Source organism: Caretta caretta, chromosome 1 (genome assembly GCF_965140235.1).
Source record: "Caretta caretta isolate rCarCar2 chromosome 1, rCarCar1.hap1, whole genome shotgun sequence".
Lineage (NCBI taxonomy): Eukaryota > Metazoa > Chordata > Testudines > Cheloniidae > Caretta > Caretta caretta.
The window spans coordinates 12,703,858-12,731,789 of record NC_134206.1 but is presented as its reverse complement, the minus strand read 5'-3'; the positions used below and the strand labels follow the sequence as shown (position 1 = coordinate 12,731,789).

The 27,932-nt window shown below is 47.3% G+C and overlaps 1 protein-coding gene across 13 annotated transcripts in view; it reads right to left on the bottom strand.

Annotated features, from left to right (window-relative positions):
- The window catches only part of FAM168A (family with sequence similarity 168 member A), a 364,217-nt gene that overhangs the window by 37,581 nt on the left and 298,704 nt on the right, over positions 1 to 27,932 (bottom strand). For 8 of the 13 annotated variants that reach the window (XM_075125994.1, XM_075125998.1, XM_075126005.1 and 5 more), the window contains one exon: positions 13,381 to 13,461. In XM_075125994.1, coding sequence (XP_074982095.1) covers positions 13,381 to 13,461 — 81 coding nt within the window. Of the gene's footprint in view, positions 1 to 4,772; positions 4,800 to 13,380; positions 13,462 to 27,932 lie in introns of all 13 variants that reach the window. The other 5 variants (XM_075125991.1, XM_075125996.1, XM_048839574.2 and 2 more) reach the window with 1 other exon arrangement.

The window sequence follows — 27,932 nt, the reverse complement described above, 5'->3', positions numbered from 1 at the left end:
TGGGGGGGAGAAGTCAGGGGATGGGGAGGTTAGATAGGGGGCAGTTAGGTGTGGGGGTCCTGGGAGGGGCGGTCAGGGGACAAGGAGCGGGGGGCGGGGTTGGATGGGTTGGGGGTTCTGAGGGTGGCGAGAAATGGGAGGGGGCAGAGGCCAGGCTGTTTGGGGAGGCACAGCCTTCCCTATCTGGCCCTCCATACACTTTTTCATCCCGATGTGGACCTCGGGCCAAAAAGTTTGCCTACCCCTGGCTTAGAGCTACACAAAATATGAATTTCAGGATGCATCTAAGAACAGAAATAGCTTATGGTCCTTTGAAACAGCTACACAGCATGGATGGTACAAATACAGTTCTCTCGTACGCAGATGTCAGAGCTAACATCCAGGTTCTGTAAGCAGAGATACCATGGAAGGCTAGGGGTTGTAAACTACCCTCCAGATGTCAGGTCAGGCACTCTTCCACCACACGAGGTATTGTCTGAGACAAATACAGTTCAGATGATTTAACATAGTTTTTCACCTGGTTATCACCAGTATCTGCTGGATTTGTTTTAGCCTCATTCCAAGACTATTAACTGACAAGGAAAAGCTTTCACTTTTATCCATCTCTAACAGGGGCCCTCTGAATTCCAATTGTTGAGACTGGACAAGTAATTTGAGCTGAACCTAATAGCTACAGCACTGCAATGATGGGTACTCATGTCCTGACTCCTTGATCATCAACTATATTTAAGGGAACATGTGCTCCAGACAACATGACTACATGATGATAACACATGGAAAGCCAAAGAGGCAAAACTCTCAACTAGAAGTGTACATGATGCATGTATGGAGCCAATATCATTAATAAGAGCACACAACCGATCCTTAGATTAAAGAAAGTGGAACTAAGCATTTAAATATGTGATGGAATATATCCTTTCCTCGGTCTCCATTTATTCATGACCTGGCATCTTGCAAAGAATGCCTGGAATGTGGAGCCAGGTTTGGGATAGTTTTACTGTAGGTACTTATGTAGTCACCATCAATGTAGTATCTGAGCACCTCACAATCTTTAATGAATTTATCTTCAAACACTCTTGTGAAGTGGGGCAGAGCTGTTATCCCCATTGCACAGATGGGGAACTGAGGCACAGAGAGGCTAAGTGACTTGCCCAATGTCATACAGGAAGTCTGTGGCAGAGCTGGGAATTGAACATGGATTTGTGAAAGCATTAGCTAGAATCCTAACCCCTAGCCTATCCTCCTTCTCAAGCACATGTGATCTATGAGTGGGGAAGGAGGGGGCATATGCAGGATACTTTATCTTTACATCTTTACAGAACAGAAATTATCTTGATGAAGCAACCAGAAATGGGAAATGGGTGGGGAGAGGGAAGATAACTTACAAACTCCATATCATGAAATGAAAAACAGATAAACCTAATTTCCTGGGTTGATTTTCTGCCAAATGAGAGCATCCAAGTAATGGATGGCCTGCGTTATTCTCTACTGCATTATTAATAGGTAGAGTTAAGGCAGAAACCATGTTCAGTGTGGATAAATGTGTGTCCTACTTACAGGAAAATAAAATGGATGTTTGAAAAAAAAACATCACAGAAAGACAGAAGGCCTAAAGGGGAATATGCATTAGGTTTAATGCAGAGATCCTCTAACTCTGGAAAGAGAATGATATCCTTTAAAAATATCACTCATCTCTTAATAATTAGCATGCTTCATTTCTTTATAGCACGGGATTCTAAGCACATGCATTTTGTACATGGGAAAGGAAAGGTTATAGCGAAATTGCCTGGCAGCCAGACTCGCATAAGCTTTATCAATATTTGACATGCTGGAGTTCTGTATTGATCTTTCAACCTGCCTTGTCTCTTTCATTCTAAGATATTGAAAGCTCTGAAACAAAGTCACACACAACAAGGAGTTGGCGTAAGCTAGAAATGTATTTTTGCACTGGTGAGGGAAGGTTTCTGAATCCCAGCAGAATGAGATATACATTCACCCGCCTGATGCCAGGTTTTGTTGCTTCATTGGATGTAAATCAGGTCTGCAGAGAATGCAATGGCTGGTGGCTAACTATCTCTTGGAAAGGTTTGGTGCAAAATAAATCAATAGAGACACCATAGCACTCTCTTCTTTTAAACTACATTTCACTTGAAAACTTGCAACTATTCCGTCTATAAATGACACATTGAGAGGGAGAGAGACCTATTGATGCCAGCTAAGCTTTGCTTTTGTTTTTCTAATGAGAGTCAAGCCTGGACGAAAGTGGCAGGATTGAGAGGATTTTGGATTCGGGGGCTCTCCCAAAATTCCCTCCATGTTTCATTAAGCCCCTCTGGTGCTGGAAGTCAGGAGGTCTGTGATGCTAACTCCTCTAGCCTGGCTTTGAAAATTGGTGTCTGGTGTCACTTTAGGCTGTTTGAGCATTTCGAGTCTGTCAGTGCCAAGAAGGTTAAAAAAAACTCACTTTCCTCTGCCAGTTCCATCTTCAGCATTATAGTTCGTTTAGGAACCAGCTAATATCTTGTACTAGCAACCTTTCTAAAGAACCCCTATGGAAGATGATGGTATCTACTCCTGTCACCTTCCTCTGTGGAGTCATTAGGAGCACTGTTTTGTTATTGTATAAATAGTCTGGAATAGATCAGAGATTGTAATTAAATGTCAAATGGATTTGACAAGAAATAATGGAGGCTGGTGACTCCTCCGAGTGAAATCTGAGCAGCTGCGTTCCATGGACTCAGCCTGTCTCACTGTGCTGGGGGACGACCAAGGACGGAAGCGGATTGTCTCTAAGCAGCAAGTTTCTGCCAGTTTCACGCCGCGGAGCTTGGAGAGAGTACAGAGCTGGTGCAAAGCGCCCGATCAACAGGCCTGGAGGCCCATGCTCTTTGTTTGCAGCATGAGCTGCAACACCGCAGTTTTGCGCCGCTGCTAACATGCACCAGCTCCCTCTACGGCAAAGGGAGGAGGTCAGTCTCCCTGGTCCATTTAGTGTTTGGCCTCGGCTGAGCTGCCACTGTGGGCCAAAAAAATGGGGGGGGGGGGGGTGGCTTTCACCAGTGGCTTGCCCGTAGCTCTCTTCTATGCTCAGGCCCAGCAGCCAGCCAGGAGCTCTTCTTAGCTCCCCCTGTCCCTACTAGGGTTGCCACCTTTCTAATCGCACACAACCAAATACCCTAGCCCTGTCCCTTCCCCGAGGCCACACCCCCTTCCCCGCCCCACCCCTTCCCCGAGGCCTTGCCCCCTGCTCACTACATTCCCTCTCCCTCGGTGGCTCGCTCTCCCCCACCCTTACTCGCTTTCACTGGGCTGGGGCAGAGGGCTGGGGTGTGTGGGCTCTAACTGGGGGTGCGGGCTTTGGGGTGGGGCCGAGGATGAGGGGTTTGGGGTGCAGGAGGGGGTTCCAGGCTGGGGGGTGGGGCCGAGGAATTTGGAGTGTGGGAGGGCATGGTAGGTTGAGGCACGGGGTTGGAATATGGGAGGGGGTGAAGGCTCCGGTTAGGGGTGCGGGCTCTGGGGTGGAGCCGTGGATGAGGGGTTCAGGGTGTGGGAGTGGACTCTGGGCTGGGGCAGGAAGGTAAGGGCTCTGGCTGGGGCCGGGGATGAGGGGTTTGGGGTGTAGGACAGGGCTCTGGGTTTGGGGGGCTCAGAGCTGGGGCAGGACGTTGGGGGGCAGGAGGTTGGGGGCTCTGACTGGGAGTGGGGCCGGGGATAAGGGGTTCGGGGTGTAGGACGGTGCTCCAGGTTTTGGGGGTCTCAGAGCTGGGACAGGAGGTTGGGGCGTGGGCTTACCTCGGGCTGCTCCCGGTCAGCGGTGCAAAGGCAGGCTTCCTGCTTGCCCTGGCTTCACGCTGTGCCCTGGAAGTGGCCCGCAGGTCCAGCTCCTAGGCACGGGGGGCAGGAAGCTCCGCGCACTGCTCTTGCCCGCAGGCACTGTCATAGCTCAAGGTGGGGGCAGAGTGCGGAGCTCCCACCTGCTGGCCGCTTCCAGGGTGCAGTGCAAAGACAGGACAGGTAGGTACTAGGCTGCCTTAGCCCCACAGCACCGTTGATTGCACTTTTAACGGCCCGGTCGGCGGTGCTCCTCTCTAGGATGGGATGGGACAGGACCCTGAGGCCTCTAGCAGAGGGCCTCTGGGCCTAGTCCACCCCATCACAGAGCCACTTACTCATTTCTCAGTCTATGTCTACACAGCAGCCAGGAGCAGACAAATGCTTCCCAGCGTGGGCAGACAAATGCGCTCGCTCAACGGTAAAAAGAGCAGCGTGGCCGCAGCAGCACTATTAGCGTCTTGGCCTAACCACCCGAGTACGCACCCAAGGGGGCGGGTGCATTTGTGTTCGGACCACAAGACTAAGCCACTGTCCGTGCCACCATGGCCGCATTGCTGTGTTTAGCACACCAGCTTGAGGAGAGCTAGCACGTGTGTCTGTCCCCACTGGAAAGCACGCTCCCAGAGCCCCAGCTGCTGTGTAGACATGCCCTGAGAGGCTACTGAACAGGCAGCAGAAGGTAATTTGGTCCCTACTGACCAAATATGAAAGGCACTCTATCCTCTGAGCCATCCAGTCTTTCTAGTAGCAACCTTTTTTTGCATTTCATAAAAAGCAGCTTTTAATCATGAATACGTATCCCAGCATGCCGTAAGGGATCACTGGTGAAAGACACTCTCTCCCTCAGGCTGAGTTTACCCCCTCCATATCAGTTCTACACATTTATCATGTTACACATTCATAAGCTTAACATAGACGAGGATAAACAGTTCTCCTACCATTAGCTGAATGCAGGAGTTGAAACTCTGTTGAATAAAAATTATTTGTTTTAAATGATCACTAAGGATTTGTGCCAATATGTACACAGCATATAGTATGCTACACAAATATGTTTCCCAGTAAAACCAGTTTGCCTGTAAACTGGACAGAATTGAGAACAGTAGTTCTGGAGTCTGAAAATGTACAGTACTGCCTTCCACAGCAAGGTAGCTGAAGTCTTAACATCTAAAACAACCCACATGTACATTTTAAAATTGGTTTATATTTTCAAAATTACAACTCTTTAAATAAAGTTGAGTCTCCTCTGCTATACACACATTTATAGTGGGTTGCATGAACCTTGACAGCATGTTCCTTTCAGCAGTTTGATTATTTCCAGCCTGCTCTATGACAGAAACTGATTCAATTTGAGTAAAAGCTCCTTGTATCGATACAGACCACTGGTTTTAACTCAACCACTGAACCACAGTATTACTTAAATTCAATTCCATTTAACACAGTGGAGAACATTCCTCACTCTGTCACATACTGTATATCCATGGATGGAATACTATAGAAAGCTCCTTTTGTACTAGTTTTTTCTTAAAAATCCTCATGTTTCTGTTTTAATTGTATGTTGGCTATAATGAAGTGACTGCTAACAAAGGGCCCACTCTGCAAGGTGCTGAAGGCCTCCTAACTTCAGTGGGAGTGACTAAATCCCAAAGGAGGGCTTTGGCTAAAAAAAATATTCCCAATGAGCTTTTGGATCAGTTAATTTAGCCACCTACTCCCATTCTAGTGGATCATGATGATGCAGGATTGGACCTTAAAGAGGATCACTCACAAAAATAGAGAGGGACTTTGAGAAAGCTAGCTGCATAGAAAAGCCCTAGAAATTCAGGAGATGTCAAATTTGCCTAGGAGTTAAAGTAAGGATACCTATACAACTTAACTCTGCCCCATATGAGGATGTTGTAGGATGCAGTTTTATTCACAGGACCACGCACTATTTCTCAAATAACATATCACACATTTTTTCCCTACAACCTTAGAAATGCACACACAACATCTCATACTACTGTGTACTAATCTCTGTATACCTGTCTGAGTCCAGGAGAGTTATTTGTACACAAGACACAGAATGAGTGAGCCCAAGGTTCAGTGCTGTGCCCCATACAAGGTAAGCCTTCAAAGGCAGTTTAAAAACCTTGTATGATATTATTGTATTTATTTGAAAAATATCATAAGAGAAATTGGAAGAATTAGTTCAGAGGAAGAGGAGAGAAAGGTACACAAAATGATGAATGGCATGGAGAAGATTAGCCAGGCTCTCCTAGTTTACCTTTCACATAATGCAAGAACAAGGAGATGGTTAATGAAATTGGAACGCAACAAATAATAAAATGATAAAAGAATTTTTTTTGCACAATGCTTAATTAATCTGGGGAACTCCCTGCCACAAAGCATGACTGATTATAATTCAGCAAGATTCCAAGAGAGATGAGGTATGTATACTGATAAGGAGCACCTGGCAGAGTGGGGCAAGCCCCTGCGGCCTGACCCCACTCCCTGGCAGAAGCGCCGGGCGGGCAGGCAAAGCGGGATCAGGGCACAGGGGCACCCATTTTTCAGGGCCCCCCAGTTGGCCAGGGTGCCTGGGCACGGCCCCGTTGGCCCAGTGGCTAATCATCACCGATGGCAGTGTGTAGCGACACGTACCATACACACTGCAGACAGTGATGTGCACTGTAGACATAGCCTAAGAAGCTTAAGAGAAAACTGTGCTCAGCCACATGTAGATATCCTGGTGAATCAGTCTTTAACTGGGGATTTCTTTCTTTCTTCTTATTAAATGCACCTAGAAACTTTTTCATAAGTGAGGCAAAATAATGTTTTGCAGTGGATGTAATTTGAGAGTCAGATGTGGAGCTGATTTATTTCTGAACTACTGTCAGTTTGATAAGCAATTTGGGAGCACTAGTTTGACAGCAGCTGATTGTTAAATCCCCTTCTACGAATGAATTATAAGAATCGGTTAGAAGTCATTAAAGAGAAGAAACGAGTCTGACTTCACCTGCACTGTCTGGTAGGAGATACACAAAGGAGGTGTCAGACTTTTTGTTCTTGGTTAAAATTTCCAAAAGCGCCTGAGTCCCATTTTGAAATGGGGCTTTGGCTCCAAAGAGCCAGGCTCCTATGTGCCAAAATCACTTTTGAAAATGTGACTTAGTTATTTCAACACTTTTGAAAATTTAACCCTTAGTGCCTACAAAATCCTTCTCTCTCCTCCACAGCTGCTGTGGAGTATGTAGGAAGGGATGGTGCCAGGCACTGTTGCCATTCTGTTATTCATTTCATAAAGATAAGGCACTCTGCTATCACAGTAGGAGAACCTGAAGAGAACAGTTTAGGAGAGCTTGTTGTTCGAGTACTACGCAAATCCGTACAGAATATGGTTAAATCTACTGGCTCCAAGCACTCCCCCACCCCCCCCGCATGAGTAAAGAATGTTTGGGACAAATATTTATATGCCTTTACAGGGACGCATGTTGCTGTTGGACCCAGAAGCTCGCAACATGCATGGAGGACCAGAAACCTCAGAATTGGCCACAGTAACTGAGGGATCAATATAGGCCTGGTGTGATGTGAGCGGAGGTCTGTCAGAAGTTGAGGAATGTAGTAGCTTCTCTGAGATGGGGGACTAGGATAATCAAGAATTAAATTACAGCAATTACTTTAACAACAAGAACTTCGGCCAGGACTTCTGGATTTCTCCCTTAGAATCTAGTGGCGATTGTTTCGTTTTTTTGTAGTATGTGCTGAACATTCTTGGCTCCAGTTTACCAAAAGGGGTGCTGGACTGTTATCTCTGGATGTTTGAGTGTTTGGTTACCACCAGCATTACAGAGCTTAATAAGCAGTGTCAGAAAGATTAAGAGGCTCGTGCTTTGAGTGCTTGCTTTTCCTGATCTGAGAATATATCTTACAAATTCCCACACCAGATCAAACCAGTGGGCCATTTAATTTGACATCTTGTCTCTGACAATGGTCTGATCTGGATGCTTCAGAAGAAGGTGACAGAGCTCTTGTAACTGTCAAATATTAGATAACCTGTCCCTAACCCCTAACAGTCAGTGGCTGGCTTATGTGCTGACGTATTAAGATGTACATCCATCCTTTATGTTTTGGTCCCTTCTAACGTAAAGTGTAGATGTTCTCATTATCAGTATACATACCTCATCTCTCTTGGAATCTTGCTGAACTCCTATCCTCAATTATGCTTTGTGGCATGGAGTTCCCCAGGTTAACTAAGCATTGTGCAAAACAATTTCCTTTATCATTTTACTACTTGTTTCTTTTCAGTTTCATTGGTTTTCTCCTCATTCCTGCATTTGTAAAAGGTAAAATAGGAGACCCTGGTTAATCTTGTCTGTACCCTTCATCATTTTATATACCTTTTTCGCCTCTCTCCTTGAACTGCAGTCCTAATCTTTCCAATTTCTCTTCCTGGGCTATTTTTAAAACAAATGCAATATAATATCATACAAGCTTTTAAACAACCTTTGAAGATGCATCGTGTACATGGCACAGCACAGAGCCTTTGGCTCATTCACTCCACATCTTGCATACGAATAACGCTCCTCGACTCTGTGTGCTCCGCAGAGAATAGTACACAGAAACTATGAGATGTTACATGTGCTTTTTTAAGGTTGTTGGAGCCTTTCCAGAACCCTGCTGCCGGACTCTTTCCCCACTGCTGGACTGCTTCCCTCTGGCGGGGTATGACTCCAGCAGCAGAGGTGCAGTGGGACATTACACTGCTAAAAACCACTGTACAGATGGGAGAAGCACTGCTTGGTCAGGGAGGGTGCGTACCCAGGTACATATCCACAGGCAGTGGTGAGCTGGAGCCGGTTCACACCGGTTCGCTAGAACTGGTTGTTAAATTTAGAAGCCCTTTTAGAACCGGTTGTCCCAGGGGACAACCGGTTCTAAAAAGGCTTCTGAATTTAACAACTGGCCAAAAGTGGTGCCCTAGGTGCCGACTCCGTGGGTGCTCCGGGGCTGGAGCACCCACGGGGAAAATTTGCTGGGTGCAGAACACCCACTGGCAGCTTCCCGCCCCACGCCTGGCCCCAGCTCACCTCCGCTCCGCCTCCTCCCCTGCATGTGCCGCCCCACTCTGCTTCTCCACCCCACCGGCTTCCTGTGAATCAGCTGTTCGCGCAGGAAGCCTGGGAGGGCTGAGAAGCAGGCGGCTGCTTCGTGCTCAGGCCCAGGGAGGCAGAGGTGAGCTGGGGCGGGGGGCGCGAGGAGGGCCACACGCGCTGCAGCAGGTAACCCGGGGGGCGCGCAGGGGAACCGCTCCCAGCTCCCTCCGCCACCCTGGGCCTGAGTGCAAAGCCGCCGTTTGCTTCTCAGCCCTCCCCAGCTTCCCACCGAACAGCTGATTCGCGGGAAGTGGGGGCAGAGAAGCAGAGTGGGGCGGTGCGTTCAGGGGCGGAGGCAGAGCGGAGGTGAGCTGGGGCCGGGTGCGGAGCTGCAGTTGGGTGCTCTGCACCCACCAAATTTTCCCCGTGGGTGCTCCAGCCCCAGAGCACCCATGGAGTCAGTGCCTAAGGCGCCACTTTTGATGTGATCAGTGGGGGGAGCGGCCGCTGCCCCTGCTCCCCCCCCCAGTACCCTTCCCTGCCCCTAGGAGCCAGAGGGACCTGCCAGATGCTTCCTGGGAGCTGTCCCAGGTAAGCACTGCTGGGACTCCCCACCTCGCCCCCTGGCAGGTCCCTCTGGCTCTTAGGAGCAGGGTGGGCACCCACTACGGTGGCCCACGAGACCCTCCTGCCCAGTTCTGGGGGCAATCAGGGGAAGGGGGTGGATGAGACAAGGGTCCAGGGAGGCCCATGAAGGAACGCGGGGGGTTGGATGGAGCAGGAGTCCCCAGGGGGTGGGGATGGGCCACAACCCCCTTGTGGGGTGAGGAGGGAACCGGTTGTTAAGATTTTGGCAGCTCATCACTGTCCACAGGGGTCACTACTCGCCTAAGTAGTGCCTCACCATCCACACTTTGCTAACTATATCCATGCTAGGGGGACATGTAGTGTATATTCTCTATATGATACCCAAAGGAGTGTGCAGTGTAGATGAACCTTTAAATGCCTGTCCCCCTTTGCCAAAATCCATCAGTTAGTCCATTCACCCATTATTCGATGCTGCTTCTCTCTCTCCTGGGTCTGTTCTTAGTTTCTTTCTCCTTATATATGTTAGTAACTTGATCCCCTTTTCACTGGGTTTTATTAATTGCACAGCACACATGTGGATAATCAGCACAGGCTGAATTCCAAAAGGTTGGTTAACCAGCTTGAAGTATGCCAGCAGCTCTCCAAAACCCACAAACAGGACAGAAGGTTTCAATTATTGGCTCCAACCATAACTTCCTACAACTGAATGAATCAAAGCCTGAAGTCTTCCTCCTGGGTAAAAAGTCCTCTTTGTCCCATGTCTCTGACACTGCCATCACTCTCCTTAATGCTGCTCTGAAGGTCTGAAATCTTGGCATCATTCTCGACTGTAAACATCCTTTTTCCTCCCGTATTTCCCCTGAGGTGGTGTGCCTGGAAGGTGGCCAGAACTTGTCCATATCTTGCACCTGCCTCTGCTAAAGCTTCTCTTCCGCTTTAACTCCTTTGCTGCTGAATGCACCAGCATCCCCATGTGATATTTTCATTTGTAGGGCCCTACCAAATTCATGGCTGTGAAAAATGCGTCATGGGCCATGAAATCTCATCTCCACCGTGAAATCTGGTCTTTTGTGTGCTTTAATCCTATACTCTACAGATTTCCCAGGGGAGACCAGCGTTTCTCAAACTGGGGGTCCTCACCTAAAATATGGTTGCGGGGGAGTTGCAAAGGTTAGATTAGGGGGGTCATGGTATTGCCACCCTTACTTCTGCACTGCCTTCTGAGCTGGGTGGCTGGAAAGCGGTGGCGGCTGGCCAGGCGCTCAGCTCTGAAGGCAGCACTGCCAGCAGAAGCGCAGAAGTAAGGGTGGCAGTGGGCGGCTGGAGAGTGGCAGCTGCTGGCTGGGGCGCCAGCTCTGAAGGCAGCCACACAGAAGTAAGGGTTGCAATACCATACCAGGCCATCCTCACTTCTGCGCAGCTGCTGGCGAGCTGGGCTCCTGGCCAACAGCTGCCACTCTCTGGATGCCTAGCTCTGAAGGCAGCGCCGTCGCCAGCAGCAGTGCAGACGTAAGGGTGGTAAAACCACAACCCCCCTAAAATAACCTTGCAACCCTCCCACTACCCTCTTTTGGGTCAGGACCCAACAGTTACAACATTGTGAAATTTCAGATTTAAATACCTGAAATCACGAAATTTACGATTTTAAAAATCCTATGGCCACGAAATTGACCAAAATGGACCCTGAATTTGGTAGGCACCTACTCATTTGGCAGCAAGCTTTTAAGTGCTGATGTTCAACTGGAATGAGAGCACTTGAGAAGGGGGACACGCACAGATATGCAGCTGGGTCATCAATTCCCATCTAGGCTACTGCACAGTAGATCACTCCCCTCCAGCTTCACACACACTATCCTCCTGGGGCTCCAAGGTGCAGAGCTTTCCTTGTTCTCTCCTTGACTGCTCCTTGAATGTCTGTATCAGAGACTCCACATACTCCTTCTCTTTTTGCTTGGGGCTGCAGAACGCAACTGCTAATTTTATTAGCCTCCCTTTGGAATAAGTGAAATTCCTCTACTCAGTATAGATGAGGACGACCTCAAAACCTACCTCAGGGTCCTATACATTTAAATCCTGACTATGTGCACCATTTTCTTAAACTGACCTCCTTATTCAGGCTATCTAACACCGGTAATAAACCTGAAGAATATCATCCCAGATGTCCTCTTCTGAAGGGTTACCTCTCAACCCTCAAATTTACTAGAGACAATCTCTTTACCAAACTTCCCTGGGTCACTGTCTGTCATAAGCATCTAGTACACTAGGTATATCCTATAATTGTCACTAGGAAAGCTGGTTGAAAATTTTCCAGCACAATGCTTTTCTGCTGGAAAATGGAACTGAAAAACCCAGGGTTTGTAACAAACAGTCCCTTCCTCCCCACATACACTCCAGGTCCCTCCTTTCCCCTCCCCATCTCCAATGCCCCCAACTCCAGTTCCTTGCTTTCATCCCCATCTATCCACTTCTCCCCTTTGTGTCACTGCTTCTTTTGCCACCGCCATTCCCCATGCCCCCAATTGCCTCCAGGTCATTACCATCCCACCCCCTTACTACTTCCCCCCCACCCCAGATCCCTGCTTCCACCACCACCAAACACCACTCCTCCCTGTCCTCACCAGGTCCCTATTTGCTGGCTTCTCCCCCACTCCCTCCCCACTTCTTCTTGCTTCTTGTTTCTCCCACGGCCACTACCCCATCCCTCTAGTCCCTGTGCTTCTTCACCCCTCCCTGCCAATATCCCTGTAAGAACAACCTTGTGGCTTAAAAAGCAACAGGTAATAAGTTATATACTTCAAAAACACTGTGGTTACAAAAGGAGATATTGCATCTTTTTATGTTATGTACTGTTTAAATTACATTGTATACGAAGCAAAAAATAAACAAGGGCCATATCCTGAAGCCCTTATTTAGCCTCTGATTCTGCCATCCTCAGTCATATTGAGTAGTACCTTACTCAAGAAGTAGGTCCCCTGAAGTCTAAGAGCCTGCTCATAGTGTAAGGAACTAGTCAACGTGAGTAAAGGTTTTTATTTGTTCTACCTGAGGCCCTGATTCAGAAAAGCTTTTAAGCATATGCTTAAATTTAAGCACATACTTAAGTGATTTCTTGAATAGGGACACTTTCCTGAATTGGGTCTAAAGGAAATTTTCTACGGGCTCCAAGGAGAATATAGCTTGAGTAAGGACTTCCAGGTTTGGGCTCAAAATGCATGAAACGCAAGTGGTTTGCTTAGGCAAGAAAATTACTTTAGAATATTCAAAATGAATCACCAATGGAACCTCGCTAATTTGCACTGATGATGTGCAGGAACAATTTATTGTGAATTACTGAATTTTGCCAATTATTGATTAAGTGCCCACACAGAAAAGGAAGGATAATCCATTACAACAGGTTCTGTGTTCACCTATATGACAATGCAGTTCTGTTTTAATTCTTTATAATGATACTTTTGATAACTTTCTAGAGAAGAAGGATGGTCCAGCGATTGGGGCACTAGCTGAGGGCTTGGGAGACCAGGGTTCAATTCCTTGCTCTGCCGTAGACTTCCTGTGACCTTGGGCAAGTCACTTCCTTAGTTCCCCATAATAATAGCACTGCCCTGCCTCACAGGGGGATTGTGAGGATCAATACACTAAAGATTGTGTGGGAGTTCAGACGCTGTGGTGAGGGGTCCACAGACATACCTATGACAGGGATTGGGAAACATGTGGTGACATATTTTGTGAAGTAATGGGAGAGTTTACTATAGCCTCTGTACTATTTGCTGAAAAACATGGAGACAGCAGGGTTCCGTGTGCTAGTTAACCAACGGCAAATGAGTGAGACTCTCCTGTATCCTTAACCATGTCGTGAACTGTTTCCAGAATGAAAAGTTATTTTTACCTGGGGCATAGCCAGGGCTGCTGGTTGGATACATATTCGGATTGTAGGCAGGGGCTGCTGTGTGATACCCAGTTGGATAACCTGCAATGAGAAGGACAGAGAAAATACACTTCTGTCAATAAGAGTAAGGAGAAAAGAGAGCACCCTAGGAGAAAAAAAAAATCTGTCTGAACACAAGGATGATTGGCACAATTGAGATATAAAGCTGAACATATATTATCAGATGGGCAGGAAACGTAGAGAGCACAGAACAGTATAAGTTTTCCCTGGTCATCTGCAACTATTCCCCTGGAAACTGAAGGCGAATAACCAGCATGTTAAAGAACACAGGAATATTCAACGTATTCTGTAGAAAACTACCTGCTCTGTAGAACACAACTACTCCTACTAAGCTGCTTGCAGTGCCATATTAACGTGATGTATTAGTCTGAATGAACTCACAATAAAATTTCAAGATTGGAGTACACACGTTTTATTAAGTCTTCATTTTGCTAAATAGACAATCACTGAATTTAAAAACAAATATCAAACTAGCAAGTTATGCTACTGCTTCTTTATGATCCAATCCTGTTTAGTCCTACTCCCACTGGGAATTGAGAGAGCTCTACATCTCACAGCAAAGGCTCAGCACTTTATTCAATTGGGCCCTTCCTCACCATCAGCAGAGTTTCTATAAGCCAGATTCCCTTGTTATGGAAAAGCTAGAAACATTGCATGAAAGTACTATAGCTCTTGGAACCACTCATCACTTGTACCCAATTATCTGCCAGCCACCTAGAAAATGACAAGCAAAACAATTTGTACCATTTGGAACTAACAGGTAAGGCAAAGGGTTTTAATAGGCATTTTAACAAAGGCTACAAATGATCCTTCTTCAAACAGCTATGGACACATAAGTCCCAGTGAATTCAGAGGAAAATAATTTTTAAAACTAAAAGCCCTATTTTTCAACCTTTGCTCACATAAGCAGTGCAACTGAAGTCAACAGGACCCTAACCTCTCCTAAAAAGCATCATTTACTGGACACCTGAACATCATGCTGTCATGTGCTTTCAGAAACATATGCATACATACACAATGCACATACCCAGCAGCACGCTTTTCTCAATACACTACCATGTTATTGTATGTTCCCCTCTTCTTGCTGGAGTTCAGCCTGTGGGGGATTGGTTGGTTTGTTTGGCTTTTTTAAAACCAGCACAATTTTTGGCCCATTTCACAGACTGAATACTTAATTCCAACTCAGTTACATTCTTTCTAGCTAAACCCCTCATGTAGGTTCAACAGCCTGACAGGTTCACTTCCTGCTGTACAGTGGTGGAGTGTGCTATTGAACAACTGTTGCCCATTATCTATCCAGGTACTTATTATAATGGTCCTCATCCCAGGGAAGGAACTGTTCTGTGGAGGACAAAGTGAATCCTAGGCAGTTTCCTATGTTGAACTGACAAGGACCATCTTCCTGTAACCAGCACGTCCCGGAGAGGGGCAGTTAGTAAAAGACCACAAACTGATTTTTTCCCCCTCTTTTAAACAAGACCAAGATTGGTCTTTACCCACCCCCGATCTTCCCTCACTGTTAAAGAATCACTTCATCCTACACTGCTTGCACAGCCATGCTTTCACATACCCAATGTCCAAGCTTGCACTCTAACTTGATTTCCAAAGCGTGGCATCCAGCACCAAGCCTAGTGCTACAAAGATTTTTTTTTAACATTAATTTGAATAAATTTAATTCAACAGTCATGACCACTGTACTGGAATAAATTACTGTATGTTCTACCCTTTCATTTTCATCAGTATTACATTTGGCTTCTAAATCAGGTTAATTAAAAATTGCTATCATTAATGCTGAGGTTTAACAGATTCCCCCTCCCCCCTATATAAAACCATGTTGTTGATGTGTTTGGGAATATACAGGATTTTAGCAATCAAGCAGCTCGTAGGAAAGTTATTTATAGATTCAGTGATTGCACACAGAACCCGAATGAGGAAGCAGTCAAGTCAGAAATATCCACACTTAGTTTCACATTTATTAGAAGATTCATTTTCTTTTTTTGAAGTACCTCCCGCCCACCCGAAATGATGTCCATATTGCCACAGCCTGTTTGTAGCTAGTTTTCAGGATATAACACACATCCATTGCACCGGGCCCCTGGAACCATGTGCAGAGAGCCCAGGCTGCACAGAAGGGAGAGAGAGTGCCACCTCTGCAGCACTGATCCCTTTTCCCCCTGTGACGAAGTGGAAATGTTTCTAATGTTTTCTCTGAACACTGTGTGCGTGCCTCAGTTTCCCCTATGTATTGCTTAAATATCTGGCTGGTGGGATAAGAGTGTGTGATCATTGCAGAGACCCCTAGAGTGTAGGTGAGAGTACATCAACACCCTGTGACCTAGCAACTGATAGCCAGCCAGCCAGCCTGCCCGCCCCTCCCCATCCTCCCCAAGGTGTTGGGAACAAAGAGATCAGGTGACCTTTTGCCCAGGGAAAGGGACAAAGGACAGAGTAGGGGTTCTGGGAGTCGGGGGACGGGCTGGTGGAAACTGGTCAGTCTCCTGTTTTGGGACTCGGAGGGGGGAATCCAGGGCACCAGGCCCTGGATTCCCCCCAGGATAGACTTTGCTGAAAGTTCCTGATTCCTGTTCTAACAAGATCTGTTCTAGGCTGTGTTCCTGTCAACTAATAAACCCTCCAGTTTTTCCACGCTGTCTGAGAGTCACTGCTGACTGTGAAGATGGGGTACATGGGTGTGTGTGTGTAAGGCTTCCCCAGGTATCCCATCCAGGTGGACTCACTACAGGGAGCTCACGGGGTGAACAGGGGTTCTGCATGCTCAAAGGACAGACCCAGGAAGCGCCAAAGCCAAAGAAGCTTTCTGCCATGGTGTAAGAGAGACCAGAGAGGGGAGTCCCGCTGCACCAGAGTCCTGACATCAGAGCAGTTCCAGAGCACCCAGACTGTGACACCCCCCAACCCAACAGATGGGCTCTGTGGCTCACAAAGTGCCAAGCCAGAGAACATGTGCCATCATCCCTACCAGCCCGACAGCCAGGCAAACCACTAAACAGTTGCTTGAAGTTGTAGTAACTTTTTTGTGAGCCCCCCAAGGGCAGCTGGCGTGGAGGCAGGGAAGAGCTGGAGCTGAATTGGGCTAGGAAGGAGAAAACCCCAGCACAAACTTTTCACGTCAAAAACCTTTTCAGGATGTTCACCTACGATGGAAAACCTGCAAGATCCATGAAGACTGCTGTTGTGCCACTTGAAGCCTTGTGAACTCTGTTCTCATCTACGGTCATTAGGCGTTTGCAGTTCATATTTGAGATCTCTGGCCTGAGAGCAGCACGGCTTGTAGGAAACGATTCCCCTTTTTTGCTCAAGCAGGATAGGCTCTGCTAGCCTTCCTTCATTCCCTATGCTTAGGCTTTGTCTAGAGCAGGATAAAGGGTGAACTGTAAGAACAGGTTAGCTAGGTTTGGCTGGGGGGGAAAAGCAGGTTTTGGTATTTGTTTTCAGTACAATGCAGAACAAAACTCAGACTTTTCAACATTTTTTGCACAGAAAGACCCCAGCCCAAAATATCCACTAGCCAATGATGAAGGCACTCACCTAGGAAACTCAGGCTCATGTTTGTGCTCGGCCTGAACCCGATCTCCCACGACAGTGCCCTGACCATTGGAATATAGAGTCAGTCTTTCTCTCTGGCCCAATGAATGTTAATTATTCATACAAAGTGGAACAGTTTCAACAGGAGAAACTGTAAGCAAGACACACACAGACTGACCACACAGCCTGGCAGTTAGGGCTCACCGCTAGGCTATAACTCAACCACTTTAACGTGTATTAAAGACAGTGTATGTTCCCTGGCTTCACTTGCCTTGAGCACCAGACCTTGTACCCTAATCTAGACAGGACCTTAGAGGCAGAAGAGGTGTTGTTTTGGTTTCTGATCTCGTTGGACAATCTGTAAGAAGTTCCCAAACAGCAGCAAGAAACTGTCGGAGCTGGAGATTACAACAAAAGAAATGGTCTCCACAGCCCTGCCAGTCTTACCCTCTGCACAAACTAATCTACCGGGGCACAATCCAGGTCATCATGGTCAACGAACGAACTACTGCATTGCTAGGGTGCTGCCTCCTTCTGCCTTCCTTGCCCCTTCCTCGTGAGGCTTTGGCAGGGCAATATATACAGATCCTGCCTTGAGTATGTGTCCTCCCGCATCCTTGTCTCTCTGGTTCCTACACCCCTTTTCAGGTTACTTTCATCTGCCCCATCCCCCTCCATGATCTATGCAGACGTCTTCAAAGAGCAGGAGATGACAGTCACTCATTAATATAAAGAAAAGGAGGACTTGTGGCACCTTAGAGATCAACCAATTTATTTGAGCATAAGCTTTCGTGAGCTACAGCTCACTTCATCGGATGCATACTGTGGAAAATACACAAGATGTTTTTATACACACAGACCATGAAAAAATGGGTGTTTATCACTACAAAAGGTTTTCTCTCCCCCCACCCCACTCTCCTGCTGGTAATAGCTTATCTAAAGTGATTGCTCTCCTTACAATGTGTATGATAATCAAGGTGGGCCATTTCCAGCACAAATCCAGGTTTTCTCCCCCCCCACATTGTAAGGAGAGCGATCACTTTAGATAAGCTATTACCAACAAGAGAGTGGGCTTTGGGGGGTGAGGGGGGGAAGAAAACCTGGATTTGTGCTGGTAATGGCCCACCTTGATCATCATACGTATTGTAAGGAGAGTGATCACTTTAGATAAGCTATCACCACTAGTGAAAAAGTTTTTCCTAATATCCAGCCTAAACCTCCCCCACTGTAACTTGAGACCATTACTCCTTGTTCTGTCATCTGCTACCACTGAGAACAGTCTAGATCCATCCTCTTTGGAACCCCCTTTCAGGTAGCTGAAAGCAGCTATCAAATCCCCCCTCATTCTTCTCTTCCGCAGACTAAACAGTTCCCTCAGCCTCTTCTCATCAGTCATGTGTTCCAGTCCTCTAATCATTTTTGTTGCCCTCTGCTGGATGCTTTCCAATTTTTTCCACATCCTTCTTGTAGTGTGGTGCCCAAAACTGGACACAGTACTCCAGATGAGACCTCACCAATGTCGAATAGAGGGGAACGATCACGTCCCTCGATCTGCTGGCAATGCCCCTACATATACAGTCCAAAATGCCGTTAGCCTTCTTGGCAACAAGGGCACACTGTTGACTCATATCCAGCTTCTCGTCCACTGTAACCCCTAGTTTTCTGCAGAACTGCTGCCTAGCCATTCGGTCCCTAGTCTGTAGCGGTGCACGAGATTCTTCCATCCTAAGTGCAGGACTCTGCACTTGTCCTTGTTGCACCTCATCAGACTTCTTTTGGCCCAATCCTCTAATTTGTCTAGGTCTCTCTGTATCCTATCCCTATCCTCCAGTGTATCTACCACTCCTCCCAGGTTAGTGTCACCTGCAAACTTGCTGAGGGTGCAGTCCACGCCATCCTCCAGATCATTAATGAACTTAGGTGACTCCCAAGCAGTATCCCTTGGAGGTAGGTAGGAGTTCATGGACGTGTAGACTGCAACACAGCTCTGCCAAACCCAGCATCATCCCTGGCCTGCTGAGTGATGGTGTTAACATGTGCACCAAGTACCACGTCGTGGCTTGACAAATGTCCTGCATCGGGAAATGTGCAGGAAGGCCGCCGAAGATGCCTGCGCTCTGGTCGAGTGGGCTCTGACGATCAGCGGTGGAGGGACTCCCGCCAACTCATAGCAGGTGCGAATGCAAGAGTTAGAAATCCTCTGCATGGACACCGGGAGGCCCTTCATTCTGTCAGCTGTAGAGATGAAAAGCTGTGTCGACTTATGGAAAGGCTTTGTCCAATCTAGGTAGAAAGCCAGGGCCCCTCTTATGTCCAAAACGTGAAGGCACCTCTCTTCACCAGTCTCATGCGGCTTGGGGCAGAAGACCATAAGGAAGATGTCCTAGCTCATGCGGAAAATAGACACCACCTTGGGAAGGATTGCTGGGTTGGGCTGGAGCTGGACCTTGTCCTTACAGAAGACAGTGTACGGCGGTTCTGAGGTTAGGGCTCACAGCTCAGAGACTAGCCTTGCCGACGTCACTGCCGCCAGGAAAGCTACCTTCCATGACATGTGAGACAGGGAGCACAAGGCCAAAGGCTCCAAGGGCAGGCCCGTAAGCCTGGACAAAACCAAGCTGAGATCCCACTGAGGGACCGGGGACCGAACTTTTGGCAAAAGTCTCTCAAGACCTGAGTAACGTGACCATCATGTCATGGGGGAACACCGTCTGTCCCTGGATTGGAGGATGAAAGGCGGAAATGGCCGACAGATGCACCCTGATAGAGGAGCGTGCGAGGCCCTGGTTCCTAAATTAAGCGGGTAGTCTATGATCAACTGCACCAAAGACTGCAAAGGGGAGACGCCCCATTCGGCTGCCCAGCAGGAGAACTTCATCCACTTTGCCAGGTAAGTTTGTCTAGTAGAGGGCTTTCTACTCTTGAGGAGGACCTTCTGGACCCCTTCCAAACAGGCCCGTTCCTCAGGATTCAGCCACTCAACATCCATGCCGTGAGGCAGAGGGACGCGAGGTTGGGGTGCAAGAGTCTATTGTGATCCTGTGACAGCAGGTCCAGTCGGTTCGGCAGGGGCCACGGAGGGATCGCAGCCAGGCTCGACAGCATCCCAAACCATTGCTGGCAAGGCTACTCCGGGGCGATTGTGATAACCTGAGCCTTGTCTCTCTTGATTTTTGCAAGGACCTTGATGATGAGCGGAATCAGAGGAAATGTGTACATTAGGCTTCCCGCCCGTGGCAGGAGGAAGGCGTCGGAGAGGGAGCCCTTACTCAGACCCCATCTGGAGCAAAACCTGTGGAACCTCCTGTTCTGCCAGGTGGCGAACAAATACACTTGGGGAGTTCCCCACTTCTGGAAGATCGTGCTGGCTATCTCCGGGTGGAGCACCCACTTATTGTGAGAGGAGAAGTCCTTGCTTAGGCGATCTGTTACTGTGTTCTCGGTACCCGGAAGGTGACACACTTCTAGCTGGATTCTGTGGTCGATGCAGAAGTCTGAGGATTGCCTCCCTCTTGTTTGTTGATGTAGAACATTGAAGCTATGTTGTTCGTCAAGACTCTGACCACTCTGCCCGACAGGTGAGATAGGAAGACCGTGCATGCCCTGCGCACTGCCCTGAGCTCTTTGACGTTTATATGTAGCGTCATTTCCTGTGGAGACCACTTGCCCTGGGTCTGGAGAGTGCCGAGGTGCACCCCCCCAGCCAAGGTCCGAGGCGTCCAAAACCAACTTGAGTGAGTGAGGAGTGCTGATGAAGGGAACTCCTTCCAGGACTTTTCTGGGGTCGGTCCACCATTGCAGCAAGGTAAGTATCCGTGATGAGGTCTGTCAGTGCCCTGAACCTCTCCAGCAGCAGGAATGCCCTGGCACAGGTTGAGGACTACTCTGATGAACTCTATCCTCTGTACCGGAACTAATATGGATTTTTTGTCATTTACCAACAGCCAAGGCAACGGCAAGTGGCTAACAGCATCGCAACATCCATTTGGACCTGGGACCTGGAGCTGCCTCTGACTAGCCAGTCGTCAAGGTATGGGTAGATCTGGACACCTCGATGTCTGAGGTAAGCAGCCATCACTGACATGCACTTGGTAAATACCCGCGATGCTGTCGCTAGGCCAAACAGGAGGACCGCAAACTGATAGTGGTTGGGACCTACCGTAAACCGGAAGAAGCGTGTTTGTCTCTTGAAGACAGCAATGTGAAAGTATGCATCTTTCAGATGGAGGGTGGCATACCAGTCTCCCGGATCCAGGGAGGGGATGATGGAAGCCAGGGAGATCATGCTGAACTTCAGCTTGAAGTGGTTCAAGTCTCGCAGATCCAGGATAGGTCACAGACCACCCTTGGGATTAAAAAGTAACTGGAATAGAAACCATTATTCCTGTACTCTGGAGGAACGACTTCCACTGCACCTAGCTGCAGGAGCCCCTCTATCTCCTGTGCGAGGAGACTCTCATGAGAAGGGTCCCTGAAGAGGGACGGGGAGAGGGCGTGGGAAGGAGGGGTAGAAAGCAACTGAAGAGTGTAACCCCATGCCACCGTACTGAGGACCCATCGGTCCGATGTTATAGATGCCCACGCAGGGAGGAAAGGAGAAAAACAGTTGGCAAAAATAGGGGAGGAAGGATCCTAGAACAGTCCAATAGGTCGACCTTGGGCATACCCTCAAAATGAGCTCAACTGAGAAGCCTGCGAAGGCTGGTGGCTAGGACGACGCTTGTAGCCTCTGGATTTCTTATGGGGACACTCCTGGTGAGGATGGCTTCCCTGGTCCTAAGGCTGCTGTGGCTTGAACCCCATGTAGGCCGGGCCAGGAACATACAGGCCCAATGTTTTCAGGGTCGTGCGGGAGTCCTTGAGGCCATGGAGCTGACTGACTGTCTGTTCCGCAGACATGGCTTGCCCATCAAAGAGAAGGTCTTGCATCAACTGCTGAGCCTCCGTGGACAAGCCAGAGAGGAGCAGCCAGGATGAGCAGGGCATGGCAATGGCCGAGGCCATGGTTCGATCGGCAGCATCCACTGCATCCGAAGCTGCCTGGAATTTCTCCCTGAACGCAGTCATGCCCTCCTCCATGATTGCCCTGAATGCCTTCCTAGAAGCCTCAGGGAGAGAACCCCTGAACTTGGTCATGGCTTCCCACATGTTAAAGTCATAGCATCCCAGGAGGCCTGATGGTTGGTCACCCTCAGCTGAGACTAGAGCACAAATAAACCTTACGCCCAAACAAGTCTAGTCTCTTGGAGTCTTTGTTCTTAGGCGTAGGCCCAGGTTGACTCTGTTGCTCCCTGTGATTAACCGCCTCTACCACTAGGGAGTTGGGAGCAGGGTGGATGTACAGGTACTCGTGGCCCTTGGATGGCACAAAGTACTTGCGCTCGGCCCTCCTGGAGATGGGGGCAGGGAGGAGGGAGTTTGCCACAGGGCATTGGTGATCCTTGAGACCCCTTCATGAAGGGGCAGAGCCACCCTGGCTGGTGCTGTGGAGCAGAGGACATCGAAGAGAGAGTCTGAGGGCTCTTCTAACTCCTCGACCTGAAGACCCAGGTTGGCGGTGACCTTCTTCAGCAGTTCTTGGTGCGCTTTAGTGTCATCTGGAGGAGCCGGGGAGGGGGCCCTGTTAGAGCCTCATCTGGCGACAATGAGGAGGATGGTGCCATAGGGTCCTCCCAGGCAACCAGGACAGAGCGGAATGGTGGCTCTGCCCCAACTGATACCGGTCACTCCGCCCGGATTCTTATCTGGAACGGGGTCTTGGGGACCAGTGGTGCTCGACAGGCGCGACGGCCTGGAGCTGGTGATCTACACCTCGCACTTGACAAATGGTACAGGGATGAGGAGCGGGAATGGGAGTTGGAACAGGCCCGGTGCCAGGAAGCGCCCGCGCTCTGTGATGTCCTCCTAGGGGATCGGTGACGGTCTGAGGAACGGTAGCGTCGAACTCTCAACAGGTCTCTGGAGTGGCATCGTGGTCTTGGAGATACCAGGTGCCAGGACTGGTACTCCTGCTGGGGGGCGCATGCCTCCAGATGTCTGTGCCCGGTCGCCAGCGAGCTGCACCTTGAGCCTCTCTGCCTGAGCCCAAGGTCCGGGGACTGAATGGGAATGCGCTGCCTCTGCCTTTTATGGTCAGGGGCGTGGTGGCTATGGGAGGGTGAGCTCTGGTGGGACATTTCCCGCGACAGGAAACAGTGCCGCTGGGAGGGGGGGGGGGGGGACGACGACTGTGGAGGTCCAAATGCAGGTTTATCCTGTGACCAGGGAACCGCGGGAGCTGGCGTGGGCAGCACTGGGAGGGACATGATCTCCTGCGCCACCTGCAGGACCTTCGGCTTGGACGGTACCCCGAGCTGGCAGAGGTCTCTGCCACTATCTGGGGTGGCTGGTGGGGAGTGGGCTGGGCGACCCAGCTCAACTGGAACTTGAGCCCAAGATCCCAAAGGGGGTGAAGAGTTGCCTGGCACAGGACCTTGCTTGCACCCTGTCTTATCCTTTTCCTTGCGGAAGGTTGGAGACCGACCTTGCACCGTCTTCTTGGCCAGAGCAATGGACGGAGACCAGTGCCAGCGAGTGGACAGTCCTGGTGGGGCACTGTGTACTGAGGTCATGGTGCTCGGCGCCGAGTCGAAGTGTTGCTTTGGTGCCGGGGTGAGGGCCGACTCCATATGGAGCGCTCTTCAGCGAATAACACACTCCTCCTTAGTTCTTGGCTTGAAGATCTTGCAAATCTTGCACTTTTCCCCAATGTGCCGTTTGCCCAAGCAATGCAGACAGCTGCTGTGTGGATCACTAATGGACATGGGCCTCTTGCAGTGATCACTGGCTTAAAGCCTGGGGACTGGGGCATGCCCCGTCCTGAGGCAAAATTCCGTTTCAGGACCTACGAAGTCTCTAACTATAGCTAAGGGATTTACCAACACTAACAGAAAACTACATACACTCTAATACAAGAATTAACAAGTTCATACGAACAAGAAAGCAACAGCACTAGCTGAAGCAGCAACAGTTCCAGCATTGTCACTGGCGACAAGAAGGAACTGAGGGTGGATGGAGCCAGTGGCGCCCTATACACCGTGGCATAGGCACTCCAGGGGGCACTGCAGCCGGTCCCCTATGGATACTGCTGAGGGAAAAAACTTCCAGTGCTGTTGCATTAGGCGAGCACACACACCTAAGTTGAATGGACATGAGCAAACACTCGAAGAACAACCTAGGTTTCCTAAGTCCCAGTCCAGCGTTCAATTCACTAGGCCATACTATATCTCAAATATGATTTATCGGTACGTTAAAGTGAATTTGTCACAGGCTGATGGAAGACACTTATTTGTATTATGGCAGAGCCTAGTTTATGCAATATCAGTCTTTACTTCTATTCTGCATGTGCAACATTAGTAGCAACAGGAACACCTTGTGTCCTTGTCTTCCTTTCCTGTACATTCTATACTCGGCTGGTGACATTTTGCTCATACCTAGACTATAAGCTCTTTGGGGTGCAGATTGCTTTATTTCCTGATTGTACAGCACCCAGCACAACAGGGCCGCAATCCTGACTGAGGCATCTGAAAACTACTGCAATACAATTAATAAATAATGGTACATGAATAGTTCAACAAATGTTAACTGCAAGTATACTCCTAAGTGGCTACATTTTGAAAAGGTCCCATCTTTTCTCTTTGGTACATTTCCAGCAATCAAATATTCTACACTACCCATTCACTGCAAAAAAACCAAACCAAACCAAACCACCCTCTCTCTTCACAAGGTTTTTAAAAACAAATCTTGGACCAAAATGTTCAAGGTTAGGAAGTTAAATAAACAGGGCTAAAATAAATCAGACCACTTTTACTTAGATGCTTGTATAGATGTAGGTGCTTAACATTAGGTACCTATATTTGAAAATGCTGGGCTGTGTTTTTTGTTGCATTTCTCTGAATTGATTACTTTAATTATTCAAATAATTGGATGCTATTTAAAACACATACAGAGACAACAGGGTGTTACAGGATATTCTTATTTGTGTTGAATTACTCAGGTTTGAGTCTTTTTTTTAGCTTACGCAGAGTCTGAGTTCTTCATTTTTATTTTTTACTTTGAAATACAATAAAGCTATGACCATTTTAAAAATGATTTCATTTCAAATAAATCTTTATTCCATTAAAGAAATTCTAATAATCTCACCCACAGGAGCACATATTTGACCTTTGCTCTAATCCTTCTTCCACTTAAAGAAATCAGATCACACACACCTCAATAACTTTATAAGTCTTGACCTTCAGCAACAAATAATTGTCTTTTGTTTATTAAGGAGAAGTGGGAGAAATGGTTGCTGCTTTGTTCCTACTGCTAATACTGAAAGATGAGAAAGTCTCAGAATCCAAGGCAGTATGGTCTAGTTTTGCCAACCCTAAGTATTCAAAAATAACAAGTTAGAGCCCCCCCAAATTATGAGATTGGCTTAAAAATTGTGAGATTTTAAAAAATAATACATTTTGAGTCTTTTAATTTGCTTTCTGTTTTTTGAGACTTTGTATAATTTATGTTTTCCAGCTTTTCTCTGCAACCATGACAACTACAAACTTACTTCTTTAAAAAAGAGAAAGCTGAGATTTTCAATAACTACAGGTGCTGGTGCTTTAAGAAAACAAAAAAATATCGCAAGACTTGCAATGAAATCATGAGAGCTGGCAACACTGTGTTGACCTGGGTTCTATTTCTGGTTCTCCCACTGACTTCCTGTCTGACTGTGGGTAAGTCACTTTCCCTCTCTATGACCCTGTTTCCTCTCACGCTCTGTCTGTCTTGTCTATATAGGCTCCAATCCTGCACAGAGAACTGCGTGTGCCGACGAACCGCTGCCCCTGTGGGGAGGCCCCAAAGACTTTGACGAGTCTCTTTGTGGGATTGGGGACCTACATTTTTAAATTCTTTGGGGCATGGACTATCTTTTAGTATGTGTCTGTACAACACCTGTCCTAGCACAATGGGGCCCTGATACTGGCTGAGCCATCTAGGTGCTGTTGCTGTAATAACAACAACGTGAGTACTGAGAGAATTTGGGGGGAATATGTCAAGCAAAATTTTATTCCTTAGAGAAGAAAAAATATAATTTTTTTTTACATTTTCATTTCCGATCATTCTGAAAATTAAACCACAATCAATAGTAGCAGAAAACTCAATGTTCATTTAATATTCTCCCTGCAGAAGACTTATGGCACTATAGATCCGAGAAACACTAACTGAACAAGTTTAAAAATTATGATGTAATAACTGGCTGAGTAAAATGAAAAGCACTCAGGGCTGTACTAATTACTCAAGCACGTATTTTAAAGCTGCCTTTTATTTTTCATGTATTTCTAAATGTTTCTAGAAAATTATTACCATCTCTGCTCTTCATTGTTCTCCTATGCAGTGCTGCCTTTGATTAATGGTTCTTAGGCCTTGGTTCCTAACCACCCCACAATCCCTCCATTTTGCATAAATTTTAATATGCACACCTTGTGGAAACACAAAAGGAAAGGAGTTCCGGCAATAAATTATAATAACTGATGGATACAGCCTGTTGACTGCTTTAAAGCAAAAGGAACAGCTTGGTTTAGTTCAGTCCCTGAAGATTACACAGATTGCTCATAACAAAGCAGTTTGCTTTTACTTCCAGCCACACAGTTTACTGCCTACATCCAGACAGAAGTGCTTAAGTTTATACATGTGAAGACCAGCACAATACCTTACCCCTTCTGATACACTGAGATTTTGCGGTGTAGTGAACAGCATATCCTGATGGTGCATCAAAGACATAGAATCATAGAATATCAGGGTTGGAAGGGACCTCAGGAGATCATCTAGTCCAACCCTCTGCTCAAAGCAGGACCGATCCTCGACTAAATCATCCCAGCCAGGGCTTTGTCAAGCCTGACCTTAAAAACTTCTAGGGAAGGAGATTCCACCACCTCCCTAGGTGTCTCATTCCATTTTGCTGACCTCTAACACTGCTCCCTTGTATTTCTGTGATGGCTTATTCCTGCCCCCAAACTGCCAGCTGTCCCACTAGTGGCATTTCCTCAGAGGCCACTGCAGTAAGACTGTACATCAACACCAGAAAAAGACTGACAAACTGATGGGAATTCAGAGAAGAGCCACTAAAATGATTAAGTGGGTAAAGGACAGACATCTGAGTGGACGTGGATTAGATTTTTACTGGAAAATGCTGATAAATGTCGATTTCATTGTACACACACAAAGCAATGAACATATATTATTTATTTGTTTATTTATTTATTTAATATGATTGATAAGAATCAAAATGTACAGATAGGCAAAGTAAGAAAAATGCTGATTGAGAACTTATTAGAGTTTAATTTAATGCTATTTACTTGGTATATTTTGACATGATGTTGACAATTTGTGTTTTAATAGTTTTATTTTTTAATGGTTTAATTTTTTGAATCTCAACTATCATTAAATAATTATTGTCTGACCTGCCACCATTGTCTGAACACCCCCATAATTTCCCACAACTGTGAAAATCTAATTGATAAAAATAATTTTAAAATGCTTAAACCCCATCATTTTGCAAGACTGTGAAAATTTAAATACATAAAAATAAACATTGATATTATTCATTAAAATTATTTTAAAAAAATCTAGTTCTTCCAAGCCTACCCATGAGGGAAGATATGCAGTCTGGGTACGTGGCTACTCATAGGGTGGAGTGATTACAGAACTCGAGAAGGCAAATCAGAGGGAAAGGGTTTTTTTTTGGGGTGGTCCAAAGGTTAGTATTTCCTTCATTTATTTAAACATTTGAAATGTGCATACTCATAGTTCTGGATGCTGCAAATAATTTGCTAAGATAGTTAAGTTACTCCAAATCGCCTAAAATAAAACTCTCCCTCCAACATACCAAAAAAGCTTGGGACATGGGCCTTCTAACTAGGAAAAATCCA